This window comes from Amphiprion ocellaris, chromosome 1, assembly GCF_022539595.1.
Source record: "Amphiprion ocellaris isolate individual 3 ecotype Okinawa chromosome 1, ASM2253959v1, whole genome shotgun sequence".
Classification (NCBI taxonomy): Eukaryota; Metazoa; Chordata; class Actinopteri; family Pomacentridae; genus Amphiprion; species Amphiprion ocellaris.
In genome coordinates this window covers 16,573,504-16,593,546 of record NC_072766.1, presented here as the reverse complement: position 1 = coordinate 16,593,546, position 20,043 = coordinate 16,573,504, and the positions used below count along the sequence as shown (strand labels likewise).

Genomic DNA, 20,043 nt, shown 5'->3' with positions numbered 1-20,043 from the left:
CAGCTGTACGTCCTCGGCAGTCAGCATGGAGGTGTGTCGACCCTGTTGAGGCCATTTTGAAGAACAGTGTGACACCGACAGAACAAACTGAAGCTCGTTAATCACTGGTTGGTAAAAGAAACATTCCTGGAGTGTCCTGATTGACATTCTCACGTCTTGGATTTGAATTCAGTTAAAAATCTTAGGTGAGATTTAAAGAAAGCCGTTTTATTAGTTATAAAAAATAATGGTGAGCAGGGAGATTTTGCACAAGGAAAGAGCTAAAATTTAAAATGAGAAACCTCAGTGTAACTACCAGAAACACTGATTAAAAACCGTGTTGTGACAAAAAATACTGACTTTGGGTGTTAAATAATTTTGCATATGAATCATTAACATTATCATCTCTCAAATAAGCATTAAACTGTTTTGTGTACCAAGATTTTAGTTAATTCTTTAAGTTTCATTTACTTTACATCACTGAATGTGTTTAGTCGTTGTAATGTGATTTCAAAGTTAAAAAGTGAAGATGCTGGGCAGAGTGCAAACAACTCTTAATTCGTGTCCTCCTTACATTTAGTATCTCATTACTGTGCTGTACACGAACGACTCCATAAACATGCACCTCCTTCAAAAAAAACTACCTTAAATTTAACAAAAAAGGAAAAGGTGAACAAAAAACAAAAATCCAGGTTTTCTCTTCGTATTGTTGATTATATCTATTATCAAGTACAAATAGTTAAATAAAGATATGTTATATTAAACTGCAGGTAGGTGAAAGTGCAACACGCAAAACAAAAATAAATCCACTTTGAAAATCAACTGCTGCTGCTCAGTTGCTATAAAATGTAATTTTCGGTGTTGAAGTGTCTAAAGTTGCAGTACAGCGAGACTGTTTTTAGTCCAAGTCCACAATGTGAATTACTTCTATATCAGTTCCAGCTGTGACTGATAGAAACAATCGAGCCACTTCAACACCCCAGATGACCTAATCAAGCCAAACAGGATCACCATGCCATTACCACTCCGTCAAAAGCAAATTAGTTTGTTCCCCACTTGTCTCCTGTAAAACTGAACAGTACTTGCTTGTGTCCTTTATGAGCAAATTCTAATTATGTGTTCTTTGAAGTTTGCGTATGAATCAAGTTCTGCATTATTAAAAAGCTGCGTACACATTTGCCTGAGCTAAATCATTGCTTTTCACTTTGCAACAGTTTTCTAATTTATGTGACCGAAGGAGTCACGTAAAATAGTCACAGCAGATAGTTAATTCTCTTCACTGACAGATTAAAGTTACTGTCTGAAACGTGAAACAGCCAACTATAAATTCAAACACGTTTAACATGCAGCTCAGGTTCTCCACCGTGTGGTAGCAGACTGTATATACGGCCTCTGCTGGTCGTACTTTCCGTAACTTTTCAAGGTTTCCATCACACAGCAACACAAACGAGACAGACTTCACAAATGCTAGGAAGCAGTTAAAATAAATTTACTAAAAAAAGCTGTTCTGCATCATTTACTATTTACAGTGATCATGAACACTGATCAAAGTTTAAACAACAGAAACATACTATAAAAATATCTAGAAAATATAAAAACAGAGCGGAGAACCTTAGCTGCCATTAGTACTCAGGTAATATGTTACAGAACTAAATAGGTGGGTGAAGCATAGACGCGTCATTACGGAGATAATATCTACAATAAACAAGGTTCACAAAAAGATATTTCTCACATACAAACCAACACAGGAGAGGTACAACAGAAAATAAAGTCCAGAGAGTCAGTGGTAAGGACACAAAGAAATGATTAACAAATATATGAAGTGGTGAAAATGTGACAAACATACGGCTGGTTTATGTTCAAAGGCATGAAAATGCTGGATTCATTCAGAGACGCAGTTTCAGTTAAAAAAATACAAAAAAAAATTGGTCAAAACTGCTATGAAGAAAATCTGCATTTGGACAGTAATCCTCATCATATTACTGGATTACTGATTTCTTTTTGTCATGACTATCAGCTAGCAATAAGAACAGGTAGTTTAGTCTTTTGAAGTCCTGGAGGAAAGTGATTTACTCACAAATGAATACACAGCCCCAAAAAGAAAAGAAAAGGTGCTTTTTAAGTGTTAAAGACTTTAAGGTGGAATGTTAGTTTTAAAATGAATGTGTCTTCAAAAATCCACGTCTGTTTTTAAACATGGAGTGTTAACATCTGTGTTAATAACTGTTAATATCTGCGATGTGCATGTGTATATTTCTATGTGCAAGACCATGAGTGTGTAAATTGATCTACTGGACGTGACAGTTGTCTCCTTGTTGTGTTTGTTGTCCTACAAGTTGTTTCTCTTTCTGCTCTGGTGTCTTCAGTAAACTGAGTGAACGATGCACAGGTTTGTCCTCGCTGCTCGGGGAATGACGCTTCTTATTGGAGCCGTCTGTTGATGGACCAGCGAAGGGACTCAAAACCTTTGGAGAAAGAGCAAGATAGGAGATGAGAGAGAACAAGTGAAAGAGAAACACAATGAAGAAGGTAGGGATAACGGTCAATTAAAGTCAGAAATTAAAGATATAAAGTTCCCCAAAGTCAACACCTGTGTGAACACAGTCATAGAGTAGGTTCAGTATAACAGGGAACATTCTTTCCTCTTTACCTCTATGACCTGAAACCTCTACATCCTGTAAACCCATAACTGCTTCACTGACCTGGAGTGACCCAGCAGTGGGAGGGGGTCCGGATAGCCTGTAGACACATTAGAGGCCTGGAAACCTAAACTATGACATACATACTGACCCACATAGCTGGCTGAAGTTATGGATTCTCCTACTCTGAACTTGCTGTTCAGCCAAATGAATAAGCTGCTGGACTTCCTTCAGATGACCTCAAAGGCACTGAGTCCACTTTCTACAACAGTACAAGAGTATAAACTGCCTTTACATGACATCACATGAATAGTATGAGTCAGTGCAGGTAAGCAGGAACGGAGGTTCATACAGTGAGCAAACACATGAAATGTTAGTTTTCCATTTGCGTAATAAATCAGGATAATTTGCTCTGTAATTTAGTATTAATAATAGTATTGTCCTTTTAGAACCAGTAGTTGTGGTGATTTCAGACAGCTGGAAAGTGTTTGAGCTGTTGACTAAAATCTGACTTCTGAGAAAAAGCTGGAACACAGCGCCACATTTCCCATATCCAAAATATTCTGAATATATAGTAACAAATGCCAGTTGTAACAGAAACAAGCACGGCACAGATTTGAGAAAGGAATGTGGCAGCCAGACGATGTGTCAGACATCACTGTTACACAAACACTTCAGGTCGATGCTTAGAATCAGACTCCACAGTTTTGCACTGTATACCGAGTGAAGAGAGAATAGATGATAATGTGTCCACTAAGATATTGTTTTGAAGCTGGCTGCTGGTACAAGTGGCACAAGCTGAGTACCACACTGTGTAGAAGAAAGAGGGCGATGTGTTGCTCACCTTGCCATCAGGTGCTGATGTATGAAGAGCCTGTCTTGCAGCCAGCCGAGGACTGCAGCGCTTCGCTGTGGTTCTCCTAATGATGAATGGACTGGCCTCCCCCAGAGGAATATCAGCAAACCCTGAGGGATAAAGCGTGAAGTTTTTCTGTACGGTGAAAGAAACTCACAAGTAAAAATTTGGTGCCTTGTTTCATGAACTACTGTCCCACCTGGTGAGTTACTATAGTTGTGCATTTGCACCTGTGCTTACACAGCCAATTTTATAGACATAAACCTATGTCTTAAGCTCATGCTGGTATGCTGGTATCTCATCTGACTCACTGGAAGTAGATTGTGGGTATAAATCTGCCACTTGCTTTCTTCTCGCCTTTCATTATCAAGAAGTTATGTTTTTTAAAATCCTGTTCATGAAACGACAACTTGCAGGCAGCAACTGTCCACACTTAAAATTTCAAGTTTTGCCAAAGATTTGCATCATACAATAATGCAGCCCTGCTACTGTTCACATAAAAGTTCCACCAGTGATACTGGTGCAAAGTACAGCTATTGAGGATGATTTCTTAAAATGTCATGTACATCCTAACACATTTTCTACCCCTCAGTTCCAAGCCAATTATTCTGATGAAACTAAAAATCACACTAAAAAACAACCTACAGGTGTTCCAGATGTTGTGAACGTGTGAAAGTGTTACACTGGAATATCATTGGACAATAACCTTTCTGCACCAGCTCAGGAAGCCCCTCTGGTCTGAACTCTTCATCGTCCTGTTCAGCTCTTGGTTTGGGTGTCGTCATGGCGTTGGCTTTGATCTTTTTTGTCAGGTTGTGCAGGGCCTCCTGGGCGCTGTCTTTGTCACTGATGTCACGATGACCTCGTTTCCCTGAAGAAGAGCCCTGAGGAGACCTCTGAGGATCCACGTTCTCAGCGTTGCCATTCATTTTTTCTTCTTGGTGTTTGGAGGAAGACCTCCTTCCTGAACGCCTGCGGCTGTCAGTGCTGCTAGCGAGGCTGTTAGCTGCATCAGCACGTTGAGTGGCAGTAACCTGTTCCAGTCGTGTTTTAAGTGCATCGTTGGTCTCTTCCAGTTTGTGGACTTTAACCATCAGACTGCAGTATTTATCCATGCTGTCATCAGCCTCTTTACTTTTCTCATCCAGAACGTTGTTCAGTTCATCCAGCTCACTCTTCATTTCCTCCAGTTTTCTTTCCTTCTCCTCCATTTCCTTCTTCTTTCCATCAAGGGTGGCCATTAGTTCCTTAAGCTCTTTGTTTTTTTCTTGTGACTCCATCAGTCTTTCTTCAGCCTCTGTCGTCTTCTTCTCCAGGGTTTTCTTCAAGTCTTCTAAGTCTTTCTTTCTCTCCTCTGCCTCCATCCTCAGCTGGGTCACTTCAGGCTGGACCTCCTCACTCCTCTTGTCTCCTGAAACATAAATGTGGCACATGTGAAAAAATTATTCAGCTGTACTTTGTGGAGATAATTGAAGAAAAGGAAAATCTCTAAAAATGTCAGTAAGGTGCCTTCCTTCTGTGAATGTTAACCTTAATCTCTTTATAACTGGCACACTGTAAATTTCACTTGGAAACCAGATGTTAAATTTGCTTCTTTTGAGCGCACCTGAACTGATCAACATCATTTGCTTTTCCTGCTCCAGCTGTTTACAGGTCTTCATCCAAAGATTGATCTTGCTCAGGGCAGAGTCTCTCTCTTTAGACAGACGAGCTGCACGAGATGTCAACTCAGACACCTGGAAGAACAGAACGAAACAGTGTTTTAAAAGGCAAATCAATCTGACTTTTATCATTAGTAGTTTGCCAAGCGTCATCATACAAAGGTCAAACCTCAAAATTCTCTCATTCCCTGAGCGTTTTTTCCATATATTGTTCAACATTTTAGATTTTAAAATTATATATACTGAGTGCTTGACAGTCTGCCTGGACAGACATTTCAGAGCTATACAGGCGTGAATCTGTGTGCCCACATACCTGTTCTTTGAGCTGTGAGATGGACAGTTTGTTTGTTTCCAATTCCTTCTCAACAGAGGCAACTGTTGTCTGAAGACTCTCTCGTTCTTGTTTGAGTTTCTCTTTCTCCTCTTCTGTTTGCTGCTTTTCTTGTTCCAGTGAGGAAACAGTTGAAGACAGTTTCTTTTTCTCTTCTTCAATCAAAGAAAGGGAAGATTGCAGTTCTTGTTTTTCAGTCTCCAGCTTCTGTTTCTCCTCTTCTATTCTCTCCTTCTCTTGCCTTAATGACGAAAGATTTTGTTGCAAATCACATTTCTCCTTTTCTATCAAAGCAATGCCTGACTGAAGCTTTTCTTTCTCATCTCCTAACACATTTCTCTCCTGATCTAGTCTTTCTTTCTCTCTTTCTACAGATGCCAGAGTGCAGCGCAGGTTATCTCCCTCTTGTTGTAGAGATAACAGGGTCGAGTGCAGTTTCTCCTTTTCCTCTACCAGTTGTTCATTTTCAGCAAGCTTTTCTGCAAGCGAGATCTCCCTCTGCCGAGAGGCTTCCAGCTGTGCTTGAAGGTCATCTACTCGTCTAATTTGTCTCTCTGCTTCTTCTCTAATTCCTTTCTCCAGCTCTTCGACCCTGTATTTCTGTTTTTCCTCTTCTTCTCTTCTGTCTACCTCTGCCTTCTCCAGTCCTCTCTCCAGCTCCTCCTTAGCTGCCTTCAGCTCCTCAATCTCTCTGTTTTTTGTTTCCAGTTCTCTCTCCATATGTTCTTTCTCAGATCTCAGGTTGTCCAGTGTGGCAGAGAGCTCTGATAGTTTCTCACTAAGCTCTTTCTTTTCCTCCTCTACCTGAGAGTCCAGAAGTAGAGGGTTGAGGAAAGGCAGCAGCAGAGTGTTTTAGGAGAGACAGGTCAAAGATGAGGGAGAAAATAAAGGTGGAAAGGATGAGCATGACAGAAAGAGAGAAAATGATTAATATTTTGCTTGGTTTACAACAACTGTCATGTTTTACTTTTAGAACAAAAAAAGAACCACAGATACAGAGACAGCTAATTTGAATAACATGAAGGTACCTTTGTCCTTTCCTCCTCCAGTTCAGCTTTGGCTGTTTCAGCCTGTGGAAGAGCAAACCAAACTTAGTTTTAAGTCAGTGTAAGAAAGACAGAGTGGCTATGTATTGACTGAATGTTTGAGATAGAATACCTGCAGCACAGCATCCTCTAGACTTTGCTCTACATCTTCCTTCTCTCGCTCCAGGGCATCGATACGATCTTGCAGTGAGTCAGACTTTCTCTGGGCAGCTACACAGACACATAGTCACATTTAGACCAACACTTCACAAAACTCAAGAGGTTATGTAATTGCCAAGGGTGTTAAGAGTTACCTTTGAGTAGCTCTCCCATCTTCTTTTTCTTCCTCTCATCTGACTCAATGCGAACCTGGAGCTTTTCAATACCAGTTCTCATCTGCTGAACCTCCTCTTGTGTGGAGTTCAGGCGAGAGGCAATCTCTCCTTTTTCTAGCAGAGAGGACTCGAGAGATTGTGAAAGACGACAAACCTCTCCCTCTAAAGCCTAAAGGGAAAAACAGGAGGAAAATATTATTTTGAGCAGATATTTAGGTGAAATTTTCAGCTTCATTCTTCTTGAAAACTAAACTTTCCAAAATGATTCTGTCGTGCTATTCTAAAATCATGAGAAAAATTTACTAAAATGAGATAGAGAAAAACAAAAGCATTGTAAAAACAGCATCTCTGCAGACACAAAACCTTAACATATAATGATCTGTTCAAGGTCATACTTCCTCCTCACCTGTATCTTGCCCATCATAGACTCTGTGTTTTCATTGGCAGAGGTGTGATCTTCTTTTATCTGGTTAAGATGGCCGATAAGCTCCTCTCTTTCTCCACACTGTTGAGAGACTGCCTGCTCCAGGAGCTTAACCTGCTCCATAAGCTTTATATGAAAGAAATTGAATCAACATTAAGTAGAAGAAAACTGTAAACAGCAACAACTGGTTAACAGAAGACATTTAGCATAAACAGATTTCATTAAACTAGTCTTGTATCTATTATAAAGACAGACTTCAAACCAGACCTCAGAATGACAAATCCTGGGTTCAGTTCATTTTATGTACCTGCGCTGTTATAATTCAGGTGTTCTGATGTTTTTTAATGACAGAAAAACTAATCATGTCTGTACTATGTGAAACTAATGCTTTTGTCTGACTAAAAACAAACTTACCTGTTGCCTCTCTGTCTTCAGTTTCTCCATGTTGCTTTGCAGGGCTTCATACTCCTTCCTTCCTGCTCGAATGTCGTCCTCTAGGATGGAAATTAGGTGTCTGGTGTCACAGTTAGTCTTCTCCAGAGTATGAACTTTCTCTCTCCATTGGCCCAAAGACTGGCTCAACTCGTCACGCTCCTCAGAGCATGACACAAGTTCAGATCTCAGCTGGGTGGTCTGGAAAATTAGATTTAGAAAGGTTTCTGTTAACAGGAGGCTTACAGGACAGAACATGTTCAATAACTTCTTAATGTGCCATCAGTTTTTGCACAGGAGAAAACTAAAAGATGTGAACCTGAGAACTGCTTTAATTAATATTAAATACATTTATTTAATTAATTTTGACATAGCAAATGCAGTATTTAGATTTTTCACCTCGGTCATTAGTGTTTCTATCTGTTGCTCCATGCCTGAAGAAGTCTTCTTCTGGGTCTCCATTTCATCCGTCAGTCTGGTTTTCTCCACCTGCATGGTCTCCAGCTCTGACTCCATTCCCAGGATGTGCTGCTCCAGGTTAGCTTTCTCAGAGCGAACCCTCTTTAACTCACTCTCCTGCTGAAGAAACTTCTCGTCCCATCCACCTACAAAACCAAGTAAATATTTAATCAACATAAAACAAATAAATAAACACAACCTTTTGAAATCTCCCAAAATCATTTAAATCTTGTTTCAGACTGAAGTTTAAAATCTGTAATCTTAGATTAGATCTCTGAATGCTTTAAGTAAAATATTTAATTAAAAATACATACCTTTGGCCATCTCAAGGCCTTCCAGCATCTCCATAACATCTGTCAGCTGACATTTAGCTGTTTGTAGCTGCAGGGTTAATGTCTCTTTCTCCTCCGACAGCTGGGTCAACTAAATACAAGCACACAGTATTAATGTAAACAGTCATAAAAATAATTCCATCATAACACTGACACTAAATTGATGTCTGGGATTCGGCCATTCCCTCCTCTTACCTCATCAGCAAGGCTCTTCCTTGCCTCCAGAGCATTTTTCAGCTGAGATGTTGCACCACATCCCTCCTCATCTGCAGCCTGAAGTTTCTTCTCCAAATTTTGAACTTGAACTTCCAGTTCAAAGCTCAACTCCTTTCTGAGTTCAAGGTCAGAGTTCAGTAGGTTGAACTCTGAGCGCAGGGTCTCGAGCTCATTTTCTTGTTTTGAGATCATCTCCTTGTAATGGCTGACATCATGTATCTGGGTTGACTCTGTTAAGAAGAGACAGATATGTGTTCAAATGACTTGCCTGAAGCAGAATGCATTCAAATGTGATGCTTATATTAGTCAACAGAAGGTGATCTTTAAATTAAAAAAAAACTAAATAAATTGTAACACCCTACAAAGTTGTAATTTCTCTGTAAAATAGCTATAAAAATGTTAAAATCTAAGTCTTAGAAATGAGTGTGGTTCACATACATTTATAAGCACCATTTGATTACTCACCAGAGGATTTCAACTCTCTCATCTCACTCAGGGAGGAAGACTGTGAAGATAGGTCACAGATTACAGGCTCATTTTCTGAAACATCTCTGGGACTACAGCTGTCTTCAGAAACCTGGAACAAAGAAAATGAAAACATCAAGACTAGCACCTTTCTGAAAACAACAATAAGGTGTATGCATTCAAATAAAACTAATGCTTTTTAACTGTAAATTGAAGACACAGGATGAAGTAAAAACTCTAACATGCCAAAAATTTTCAGAAAATGCTTTAGATTAGAAATCACTAAAATAGGTGTTTATGAATATTAATAATGACTACATTATTGACAAATCAATAACACTTTCCCACTCCCAGAGTAAATGCAGGATGGCATCATAACTGAAAGAAAATAAACTATGACAATTTTTTTTTTTAACCTGCTGATGAAGATGTTGCTCCTCTTCGTTAGTCCTTATTTCCTCAGCAATAGCTGGACTTGCCTCCTTCTCCGGTTCCTGGATGATCTCTTGCTCTAACTTGCATTCCAGCTCAGTCTCACTAGCAGGACAGAAGAGATTAGATTCACGCTTAACATCCTAAAAATGCTCAACTCAAAAAAGACTATAACTGCATATCTTTGCTTAGCACAAAATCCATGGTACCTGAAAGTCTCATTAGACTGGTGAGAAAGTTCACTCAGCACCACACACTGCTCCTTCACTGGAAGGGGCTCCATGCTGGTACTGATGCTTGTATCATTTTCTGGCTCAACATCAATCTGTCCTTCGACTTCAGCTGGGAAAACCGTTACATATAATTAAACATAAATGATATGTATTTCAATGAAAGTAGATCCAGTAATTCATTAAAACTTTAATGTGGCTTCAGTCCACACTCACCACCAATATCTGTGTCCTCAGTCTCCATGTGGTTGATCATTTCTGCTGGGTTCTGGGTTCCCGGTGATTCTGAGAGCTGCTGTATGAGGCTGTGCTGTTGGTCCACCTGTTCCAGCAGTGAATCATACTGCTGCTTGAACACAGTCAGCTCCTTCTGTAAGACCGCCAGCTTCTGGTGCAGCTCAGCCTGTTCTTCAAACTGCTGGCTCCTGTGATACAACGTTGAAGTCAAGCTATTATCGTTTCAGCTATTATTTACTATACCAGCCAATACAAACATGCACATGGAAAACAAACTTACCGCTCTTTGTTCTCCTCCTCAGTTGCCTCGTCCCTCATCTCAAGCTGCTCCTTCAGCCTCTGGCGCTCTTGTTCTGAGGACAGGAGGGAGCTCTGGATACTCTCATTCTCCTCTCTAAGAGAAGTCACCTCATCCTGATGCCTCTCTATGTTTTCTTGTAATTTCAGCTTCTCTTCAGTTACTTCATTTACATGAGACTGTAGTTTGATGTTTTCTTCAGACAGCTGATTATAGTTAGATTCTAGCTGGAGCTTTTCCTCTACTGCTTGATTTAAGTTAGTAACTAAATGACATTTCTCAGAGATTAATGCAGAGAGGTTACTCTGAAGTTCAGTTTTTTCCTCCTTTAGCTGATGCAGAGTAACATCAAACTGGGCTTTCTCTTCAATGACCTGACTAAGAGCCAACTCAGCCTCATGTTTCTCAGCAGTCATTTCCTCAATCCTGGCTTGTGTTTGCTGCTTTTCTTCAGTTAACTGCTGAATGTTGGTCTGCAGTTGTTGGTTCTGCTCAGATAGCTCTTCTAAACTGGTCTCCAGCTGTTTCTTCTCTGTATTTATTTGAATAATTTCAGCTTCAATTTGTTCTTTGTCATGCATTAACTGTTTCAAAGAAGTCTCCAGGTGGTTTTTCTGCTGGAGTAACTGGTTGATATCGTTGTCTTTGTCTTGAACCATCTGTCTGATGCTCGTCTCTAACTTGGCGTTCTCTTCTGTCATCTGACTAAGTTTAGACTCTAATGAGGCAACAGTCTCTTCCAGCTGGTTTCGTTTGACAGCGTCCTCTTCCAGACGACTTATTTCACAGCTCCTCTCCAATAACTCCTCCTTTGCTGTGACATACTTTGTCTCCAGCACAGAGTTCTGGGATTGGACCTCGTCCAAGCGTGTTTCCAAGACAGAGACCTGGAAATAGAGCTATCAATTAATGACAATACCACACTTGAATCATATTAGGGATGCCTTCTTTAACTTTAATCCTCAACCTGGCTGTAGACCAGGACTCAGTCTAAAGGCAGGCTAAGGTACAACAAAGCAAGAGCGGGTGGAACAACTAAATAAACCTGGGTGTTTTTCTGGACTTTACAATAATGTGTGTTGTCTTTTGAGTATGGCAGACATTTGTGTGAGATTGTTGCCAAACCTGGGCTTTGCTTTCCTCCAGCCTGGCCTCCATGTCAGACATCTGGGTCTTGTTTTGAGCAAGTTGACCCTCTAGCAACTCTATTGTTCCCTTTAGCTCCTCCACCTGACCGTCAAAAGAGTTCATGGCTGTCTCGTTGTCCTCCAGGTCCATCTGCAGCATCTCTAGCTGCACCTTAATTTAAATGGAAGAGTTTTGTTAGTTTTTTTACAAATCACTGCGCATACTTTTGTAGAAGACACTTTGAACAAGGCAAGATTAAGATAATATGACAGTGTGTAGAAATGCAAGGCCTCAAACATAAACAAACAAACAAAACCATCAGTAACCAACCTTGATTTTGTTCATGGCGACCACCTTCTCCTTCAGCAGATCTGAGGTTTTGGCATGCTCTGCCTCTGCTTCATTCAGCTTCTGCTTCAGACTCTTTATCGTGTTGTCTCTTTCTTCCAAACCACGTGAAGCAGCAGACAGAGTCGTCTTCATGGTCTTGATCTCCTCTCGACGAGAACTTGATTCTGCTTTGGCAGCATTTATTGATTTCTTAGTGGCCTCAAGCTGCTCTTTAAGGTTTTTCTCTTTATTGACGAAATTTTCAATCTCCAAAGTGTGACTCTCTGATTCTTTACTCATCTTCTCTGTGAGATCTTTAATCTCTTTTTCCAAAGCACAGATCAGCTCACTTTTCTCAGACAAACTGTTCTCCAGGTTGGATTTGATTTCAATAGTGGAGGAGTGACTCTTCTCAAGAGCTTCCAGAGAATCTTTAAGGTCAGCATAAGACTGATTGACCACATCCAGATCATTCTGCAAGACTAGAAGTTTCTCAGCTGCATCTTCGCTCGCTGCCATCTTTTCTTCTAAGGAAGACATCTGATCCAGCAGGGTGTTGATTTTCTCAGTGTGACTATGCTGGAGGATCTTAATAAAACAGATTTAAGTTTGTTATGTGTAATATCATATAGTGTATATGATAAAATATACATGACTAAACAAGACAAAAAACTTTTTTTTCTTTTTTTACCTCTACTTCTTTCTTCATCTCTTGAACCACATTTTCCAGCTCAGCCTTTTGTTTCTCCACAGAAACCATGTACGCTTCAGCTTCTCTAAACTGTTTCTCCTTCTCTTCTGTCTGGCTCCGCTGATCCTTCAGGTCCTCTTCTAACTGCTTGAGCTCTTCTGATTTCTTCTCGCACATCTTTTTGAGTTCCTCTTCCCCATCTGACAATGTCTTAATTTGTTTCTGTAGCTCAGCCCCCAGTTGCTCCTGGACCTTTAGGAACTGCTCCGTGGAACTGATCTGAAACATGAACAGAAAATCAAACTAGGACTTCAAGACTGAAGTAAGGAAATAATATCCACTACAAATGTATGTAATGAACAAAGACAGACCATACATTTAAAAGGCAGCTTTGTTCCAGGACCTTTTTCTTACAGAATGCTTGCCAAAGTGCCAGACACACAAGTTAAATACTAATGAATGGTAGTAAATATAACTTCATTGTGATACTTATTAGTAATTTGGATATTTTTTAGCTTTAAAACAAGCAACCTATAAGAACTCTGTCCATACTGTCATAACTGGCTTTCATACAAGTCCTTTCTGACATAGCAGCAGCAATTAAACATAACCATCTACATAAATACTGTATTTATAACAAACTGATTTTGATTGTATTTCAAAGAAATAGAGTGTCTATTTTGCCAGTGTGATTAACTAGTATTGTTCTACATTCAGCATTGCCATTTAATCAAAAGCTTTTACTTCAAGAACTGATTAACAAATTATATTATTACATAAACACTGTAAAGAAAAAAAAGTGACTTCAGTTACTTAGAATAATGAATCACCAGCAGTCTGTTAAAGCTTCCGTGACAGTTGAAAGTCATTAAATCAGACCTGGGTTTTGGTGAGCAGCAGCTCTTGCTGGACCTCCTCCATCTGTAGCTTGATGTGTTCAGTCTCCTCAGCCTTCGCTGCAACACTGTCCTCACACTGCTTCAACAGGACTGCTTTCTCCTCTGCCAGCCTACAAGAAATCAAGGATGAAAAACACGTTAAAACTAAGTAAGGAATGACTGGGGCCACATACCTGTATATCTGTAGTATAATCTTCACTGTGTTTTCACTCTACCCAATACAAAAAGTTGACAATATTTTGGCACTGCTAGCTATTTTACTGTAGTTATACTCATTACCCTTCAAACTGTTGGATTTAAAGTAAGGCTAGAAAACACTTGAAAACAAAATTGCTGAGTGAGCAAGTCCCACCTGGCATTTTGCTCCTCCTGCTGTGCTGTGGCTTTTGCAAGACTTTCCCTCAGCTGGCTGACTTCAGTCTGGCCAAGGTCTATTAGCTGGTCTTTGGAGCGAACCAGGTCGCAGGCTGCCTGATGCTCCTCCTGCAGCTCTGTGTTCGTCCTCTCAGCAAGCTCTGCTCGAGTAATTTCCTTTTGCAATTGTAACTCCAGATCTTTGACCTGTTCAGATAAAAAAAGAGCACATAGTCAATCAGGATAATTCAACAAGGTCTGATTATGAATTAAATCAATGTCTACTGATGTCACTGAATTACAAATCAGGAGGGATAAATGCCAGGTCTTCAGCATTTTAAACATGTTCGTAGGAATCACTGGTCACATGTGATAGAGCCTAACACAAGACTAAGATTCAGTTTTAATGAGAGATTGAGATCTTGGAGACCTTGAAATTTGCTATTGTGGAAAAAATTTTACAAGTCACCTGTGATTCAAGCTGAGCCACCTGCATGCCAACATTCTCCAGGTCTTTGGTGTGTTTCTGGCCAGCCTCAGAAAACTGAGACTGAAGCTCTTTGTACTGATGCTCTTTCTCTTCCAACTCTGTACTCTTGTTGAGGACTTCTCCTTTTAATGAATCAATGTGAGATGACAGACTGGCCTTTTCTCTCTCTGCACACATGAGCTTCTTCTGCAATGATTAAAAGAAACTGATTCAGGGTGAGAGTTAATCTACTTAAAGATTACATTTGTTGCTTGAATATTTTTCTTATTTTAGCGCATCTTAGAATATATTTGAAAATGCTAAACGGCTATTTATAGATGCTTTTTAAGAAACAATTATATTTTGAAAAATATTTTTTGCACTACAAGGGTCTGTGGCATCAAAGCAAGTCATAATGATTTGATGAAAGTGTAACCAGTTAATGACACTTTAACACTTTCCAAGTAGTTACATTTATTTACATTCTCTAAAAACTGCACAGTATGCCCAAACAATTACATAAAGTTGCATGTAAATCAAAACACCTTACCTGAAGTTCACCATTAGTTTCATTCAGAGAGCTGACACTACTCTCCAGGTTGTTAATTTTGTCACTGAGCTCCTTTTGCACTGTTTCAGTTTCATTAATTAAGGTCTCTTTCTCTGTCTTCCACTCCACCAGAGCTTGATGTTCTAGTTTCAGTTTTGTGCACTCATTCTGGCTCGCAGTGAGATTGGATTTCAGCTCTTGGCTCTCCTTGTCTAGGACAGTCAACCTGCTGCTCAGCCTCTCTGTCTCTTGTTTCTGTTTCTGGAGTTCATTCTGAGATCTGCAGGGTAACAAAAATATTTGGTGACTGAAAAGCAAAATAAATAAGTGATAAAAGGTTCTCTTTATCTCTCAAAGCTTGAGTAACCTTTCATTTTTATAGAGTAAAACTATATATACCTGTCATTTTTGGTCTCTGCATCAGAGAGTGTTTTCTTCAGGTGTTCTTGCTCCCTTGCTGAAGCCTGTGTTTGCTGTTCCAGTCTAGACTGAAGTTTCTTCAGCTCCTCTGCCTGTCCCTCTGATTTTGCTGAAGCACCAAAAAACAAATCAGGTAAACATTAAGATGACATTCAGGTAATTCTAAAAAATAACTGCAGACATTTTTTATTGCCACTTCTAACACTAATTTACCTTTGAGATCATCTAGCAGTCCCTGTGTGCGTTTGAAGCTCTGTTCAGAGTTCTTCTTCTCTTCTTCCAGCTGAGACAGGCGCCTGTTACTCTGGTCCAGTTGAACAGTCATGCTGTTCTTCTCTTTCTGCAGCTCCTGGTAGGACGAAGAATAGGGAAAAAGATGAGTCAAAGTTGTATCAGCAGATATGCTAGGAATTTGTAAGCTCACCATTACAGAAAATGGATTTTCAGCAAAAAGCAACCCACCTCCATCTTCTTGCGCAGATCCTGCTCTTTGGTCTGATTGGCCTGGAGGCTTTGCTCTGAACGCAGAAGTCTTTGTTTCTGCTCCTCCATCTCCTTCTCCATCTGACCCTTCTGGATGCACATCTGGAAAGAAGCAGGTGTGATAGAAATGTCATGTGCAAATGTTTTAATCATTGCTTAGTTTTTATTTTGCAGGATAAAGCTGTTTTAATATTGCCAGTGGCTGACATGTTATATGTAAACGGATATAGTTGGTGCTGTAGTCATGCTCTTGACAGTAAATTGCATAACAAAAGTGAAATTTTGAAAGTGCAGAAAGCATTCTAAAGGCCTCAAAGATTTCTGTTACATTTTAAAGTGTTTTGCACCTTAATATATTGAGGGGTCAGTGACTTGTCATCTAAGTTCATGCCTGCATGAAGTGAGAAGGAACTCCAGCAGATGAAGGAAGAGAAGAACTACCTTCTCCATGTCAGCCTGCAGTATGTTATAGTCTTTTTTGGATTGTTGTATCTCCTGTGTTAGTTTGGTTCTGGTCTGGTTCAACTGCTGATCCAAAGCCTGATGTGAATTCTGCAGCTGGGCAAGTTCCTACACACACAACAAAAAAATGCATCAATATTCTTAATGTTTAATAAAATCTACAAACATTAAAAGCCTAATCATCATATGACTCCACACGGTTGCACCTTCTGACTGTCTCGCTCTTGGTCCTTGAGTTTCTGCTCCAGGGCTCGCTTGCAGCTTTCAGCGTTGTGCCTCTGACAGCTCATCTCTTCTGTGACTTGTTTAAGCTTCTGCTCAACTGATGAACACTGAGAACACAGAAAAACATTTCAGTCATCTTGCCAATCATTTACAGGTTTCCTTCACTCAATTGTTTCTCCTGTGAACTCTGCATCTATGTAGATATAAAACAAAACCAATCTGTCCTACCTTGGCTTCAACCTGCTGGTGTCTGTCTGTGGCCTGACTCAGCTCATGGCTGGTCTTGGCCAGGTCTCTGTCCCGTTCAGTAAGGTCTTTGCGGGCCTGATTCAGTTGAGTTTGTAGTTCCTGCAGTTTAGAAGCTTGGTTACGAATTTCCTTCTCCTGATTAGACAGATTCCTCTCCAGCTCTGACACACGACCATGCAGCTCTGGTGAAGAAAGAGAAAACTGTTAAACTCTGTTACTGTACACATGCGGGATGTCTAACGCAGACGGTTAGCATGAATAAAATGAAATACATTAGAGGAGGCATACATAATATTGCACAAATAAATGCTAAACACTATTTAACATATTAATTAGAAAATAAATAACAATCCACCTTGGTTGAGAGTCTTTAGCTGCTCCATCTGTTTGGAGGATCCACTGGGACTCTGCACTGCTATGGAGCAGCTCATCCGCTGGCTGGGCTTGATTGGTGTCTCTTCGTGGGCGTCCCACAGGGATGTCCCTCGCCTCTTCAAAGGCGTCTCCATTGCATCCTGAGATTGGCGACTGTGAGCCTGATCTTGCTGTTGCCATGGGAATATGGAGGATCCTGCTTGGCGGGCAGCAATGTCCTTGTGGCTTACATTGACTGATGACTGACTCAACAGCTAAAGCAGAAGAGACACGTAAAACCACTGAGAAACTAACACACATAATAATTAAAAATGTATACCTAAATAATGTACTCACTTTGACCTGCAGGACTTTGAGGTCTGTCTCCAGTTTTTTCCTTTCTTCTACCTCTTGGTTGTATTTCTCCTGAAGCTCCTCAAGTCTATTATCTATGAAACAGATACACAAATTACATGTTAGGGTACACAAAAAAAAAAAAAACTTAGACAACACTAGCTGCTCAGCATATGAGAGGCAGATGCAGTTGACAACAACATCACTGACGTATGTAAAAAGAACCCTGAGAATTAAGCACACAACTGGAAACCAACAATATAGGTAATACAAAAGTAAATCTGTGGGACCAATACATTTTAAACAGATTGTTTTCTTAAAAATGAACACGAAGAATAACTCGCTGCAGATAGTAACAAATACCCTGTTGTCTGTAGGCCGGGACAGGTGCTGGAGTAGCGAAACTCTTCTGTGGAGTAGTGTAGGGCTGCAGGTCAGCAGAGGAGGAAGACAAGGAGGCAGAGCCAGCAGGCTGCGAACGATCCAGTTCATTTTTGTACCTGGACAGAAATAAAAACATTAAAGACCGCATTAGCAATAATTAAAGAGTCAGGGCTTGAAATCTTTACTTATAGTCATCATTAAGTTAAATACTAAGCAGTACTTCATAGAGTACTGCTTAGTATTTGACCTATAGTCATCATTAACTTAAATATTAAGCAGTATTTCATAAAGTACCAACTCATAGGATGTTATTTTACATCAACCCATTCTGCTTCCACACACACACACACACACACACACACACACACACACACACACACACACACACACACACACACACACACACACACACACACACACACACACACACACACACACACACACAACAGCAGCACTCACTTCTTGAGCTCCTGCTCCAGTCGCTCTATGGTCTTCCTGCAGGAGTTAAGCTGACCCTCCAGGTAGCTCACCTACGTCCAGGAAGAGGTTATAACCACAAGAGGTTTAAATTTCATGTTGATGCCAGATATGTGTACACTTGACCCGATTTACGTATATTTCATCATAATGTGATTGTGTTGGCAAGAAGAACTTGTTTAGGTATAACAGCTGTAGACAGACAGATAAACAATTAGACAGATAGATAATAGAAAACATGGCATTTTTATTCTTTTTTTTGCAGAAATATACATTGAAATAAATCTGCTGAAATGTATATATGAGCTGTTATTTATTGGTGAGCCATGTCCTTCACTGCCCAATACATTTCAATCTATGTTGCTTGAAACAGCAGAAGATATTTATTTCTTCCTCACATCAGAAACTAACCTGCTGCTCTTTGACTCCGAGGTCATGGGTGACCCTTTGGCGAGCTTTCTCCAGGGAATCACATGATTCTACTAGAGACTGGTTTTCTCTTTTTAAAGAAGAGATCTCTGATCGCTCACTGTCCACCTGGAGAAAGATACATATAGAGGATTAACAGAAACATTTCTGTAAGATATTTAAAATATTTTGTGTGCATGTGTATTTTCTCCTGGTACAATTTCCATTTTTGTTCAGGCATCAGCAAGTTTCCCAAGGGACTCATTTGAATTCCATTTATCTAAACACATTACAATTCTGAGTTCATTAAATTATTCCTAATAAATGCTGACCTTTTGTTTCTGTTTCTGCAGGGCAGCTTCTAATGAGTCCAGCTGAAACTGCTTCTGTGTCCTCTCCTTCTTCAGCTTGTCCAGCTGGACTTCCATCTCCTGGATCTTCTGCAGGGCTTTCCCTGGAAGTCCATCCTTCCACTCCTCCACCGCCCAGCTCATGGTTTATAACCTGACTGAACCCATATGCGTTTGTTTGACGTTAAAGCATGAAGGTTAAACAAAATGCAGATAAACAAACAATAGTAACATTAGGGTAACCACCGGGTTCTGTATGCATTGCCATGTGATGAAAACAACACAAGGCGCAGGCGGAGCTCAAAGGAATGTAAAATTATATTAAAATTGACTAATTTGTCATTTCCTCTTGTTACAATCCCATAATGTTGACGTTTAACATATATGTAAACGTAACGTAACGTTAAATAAATAACTATAGTGCTTAGGAGGAAACGACAACAACATTAATAAGGTTTGTTTATAAGCCTTGCCTGGCTTAAATGTACTAGTACCAGGCTTTAGTTGTAAGGAGACAGTATAAGTAAAATGTAACGTTAACGGAAACGTTGAGTTTACGGTTAGTTTAATTAACCGGTCGACCATTATACGACACTGCGATGTTAGCAAAGACTAGCTAGCTACGTTAGTACAGCTATTTTCTCAATTCGATGATGCTGCAGCATTAACCAAATTATTTTAATAAATAGTAAGCTCACGTGAAATATTAATAATGTTAACGTTAACTCAAAGTGGAACATCAAAACAAGCACATAGCTAACAGTTTTTGTTAAGGCTTAACGTTATCTTAGTTGAGCTGAACACGGTTTGAGCAAATATGACAACAAGTTAGCCAACTTTCATCTTGAATTTATACAAAAAACAATCAGTCAGAGGTTGAAGGTTACAAAATGCGTTTCAAAATGACACATATACTAAAATTAACTTGAGATAAGGTACAGTTTGGCTGCACTTACTTTGGGCGCGATGCTTCTCAATCAGCCTCCTGAATTGTTTGAGCTGTTCTGTTGGAAAATTCAAACTGCAGCGGAGGAAGTCCCAGTCCACTCCGCTGAATGCTCATTGGCTAGCTGGTGTGACGTAAGTGAACCGACGCATATGATTG

General features: G+C 39.9%; 1 protein-coding gene across 1 annotated transcript; it reads right to left on the bottom strand.

Annotated features, from left to right (window-relative positions):
• Window positions 1-1,447: 1,447 nt before the first annotated feature.
• cenpf (centromere protein F) lies at window positions 1,448-19,937 on the bottom strand. The gene is made up of 38 exons (XM_023272973.3): window positions 19,895-19,937; window positions 18,921-19,096; window positions 18,592-18,717; window positions 18,163-18,233; window positions 17,683-17,819; window positions 17,323-17,414; window positions 16,967-17,240; window positions 16,591-16,793; window positions 16,344-16,469; window positions 16,117-16,245; window positions 15,655-15,777; window positions 15,406-15,541; window positions 15,172-15,301; window positions 14,773-15,052; window positions 14,223-14,429; window positions 13,752-13,960; window positions 13,380-13,509; window positions 12,501-12,779; window positions 11,810-12,397; window positions 11,477-11,650; window positions 10,334-11,238; window positions 10,033-10,241; window positions 9,796-9,928; window positions 9,571-9,691; window positions 9,155-9,266; window positions 8,669-8,919; window positions 8,456-8,564; window positions 8,082-8,287; window positions 7,665-7,883; window positions 7,233-7,376; window positions 6,806-6,995; window positions 6,625-6,722; window positions 6,495-6,536; window positions 5,449-6,270; window positions 5,081-5,210; window positions 4,181-4,885; window positions 3,463-3,584; window positions 1,448-2,444 (listed from the first exon to the last, which is right to left on the bottom strand). Exons 2-38 carry the CDS (start codon window positions 19,080-19,082, stop codon window positions 2,268-2,270), a joined length of 8,271 nt encoding a protein of 2,756 aa, XP_023128741.2. The 5' UTR covers window positions 19,083-19,096; window positions 19,895-19,937; the 3' UTR covers window positions 1,448-2,267.
• Between the last annotated feature and the right edge of the window lie 106 nt (window positions 19,938-20,043).

Coding starts and splice junctions, on each gene's coding strand:
- cenpf (XM_023272973.3), bottom strand. CDS start 19,082: ATGAGCTGGGCGGTGGAGGAGTGGAAGGATGGACTTCCAGGGAAAGCC. Junction 8,920..9,154: donor GAGAGAGTTGAAATCCTCTG/GTGAGTAATCAA, acceptor TCTTCTTAACAG/AGTCAACCCAGATACATGAT. Junction 7,377..7,664: donor TGAAGACAGAGAGGCAACAG/GTAAGTTTGTTT, acceptor TTTCATATAAAG/CTTATGGAGCAGGTTAAGCT.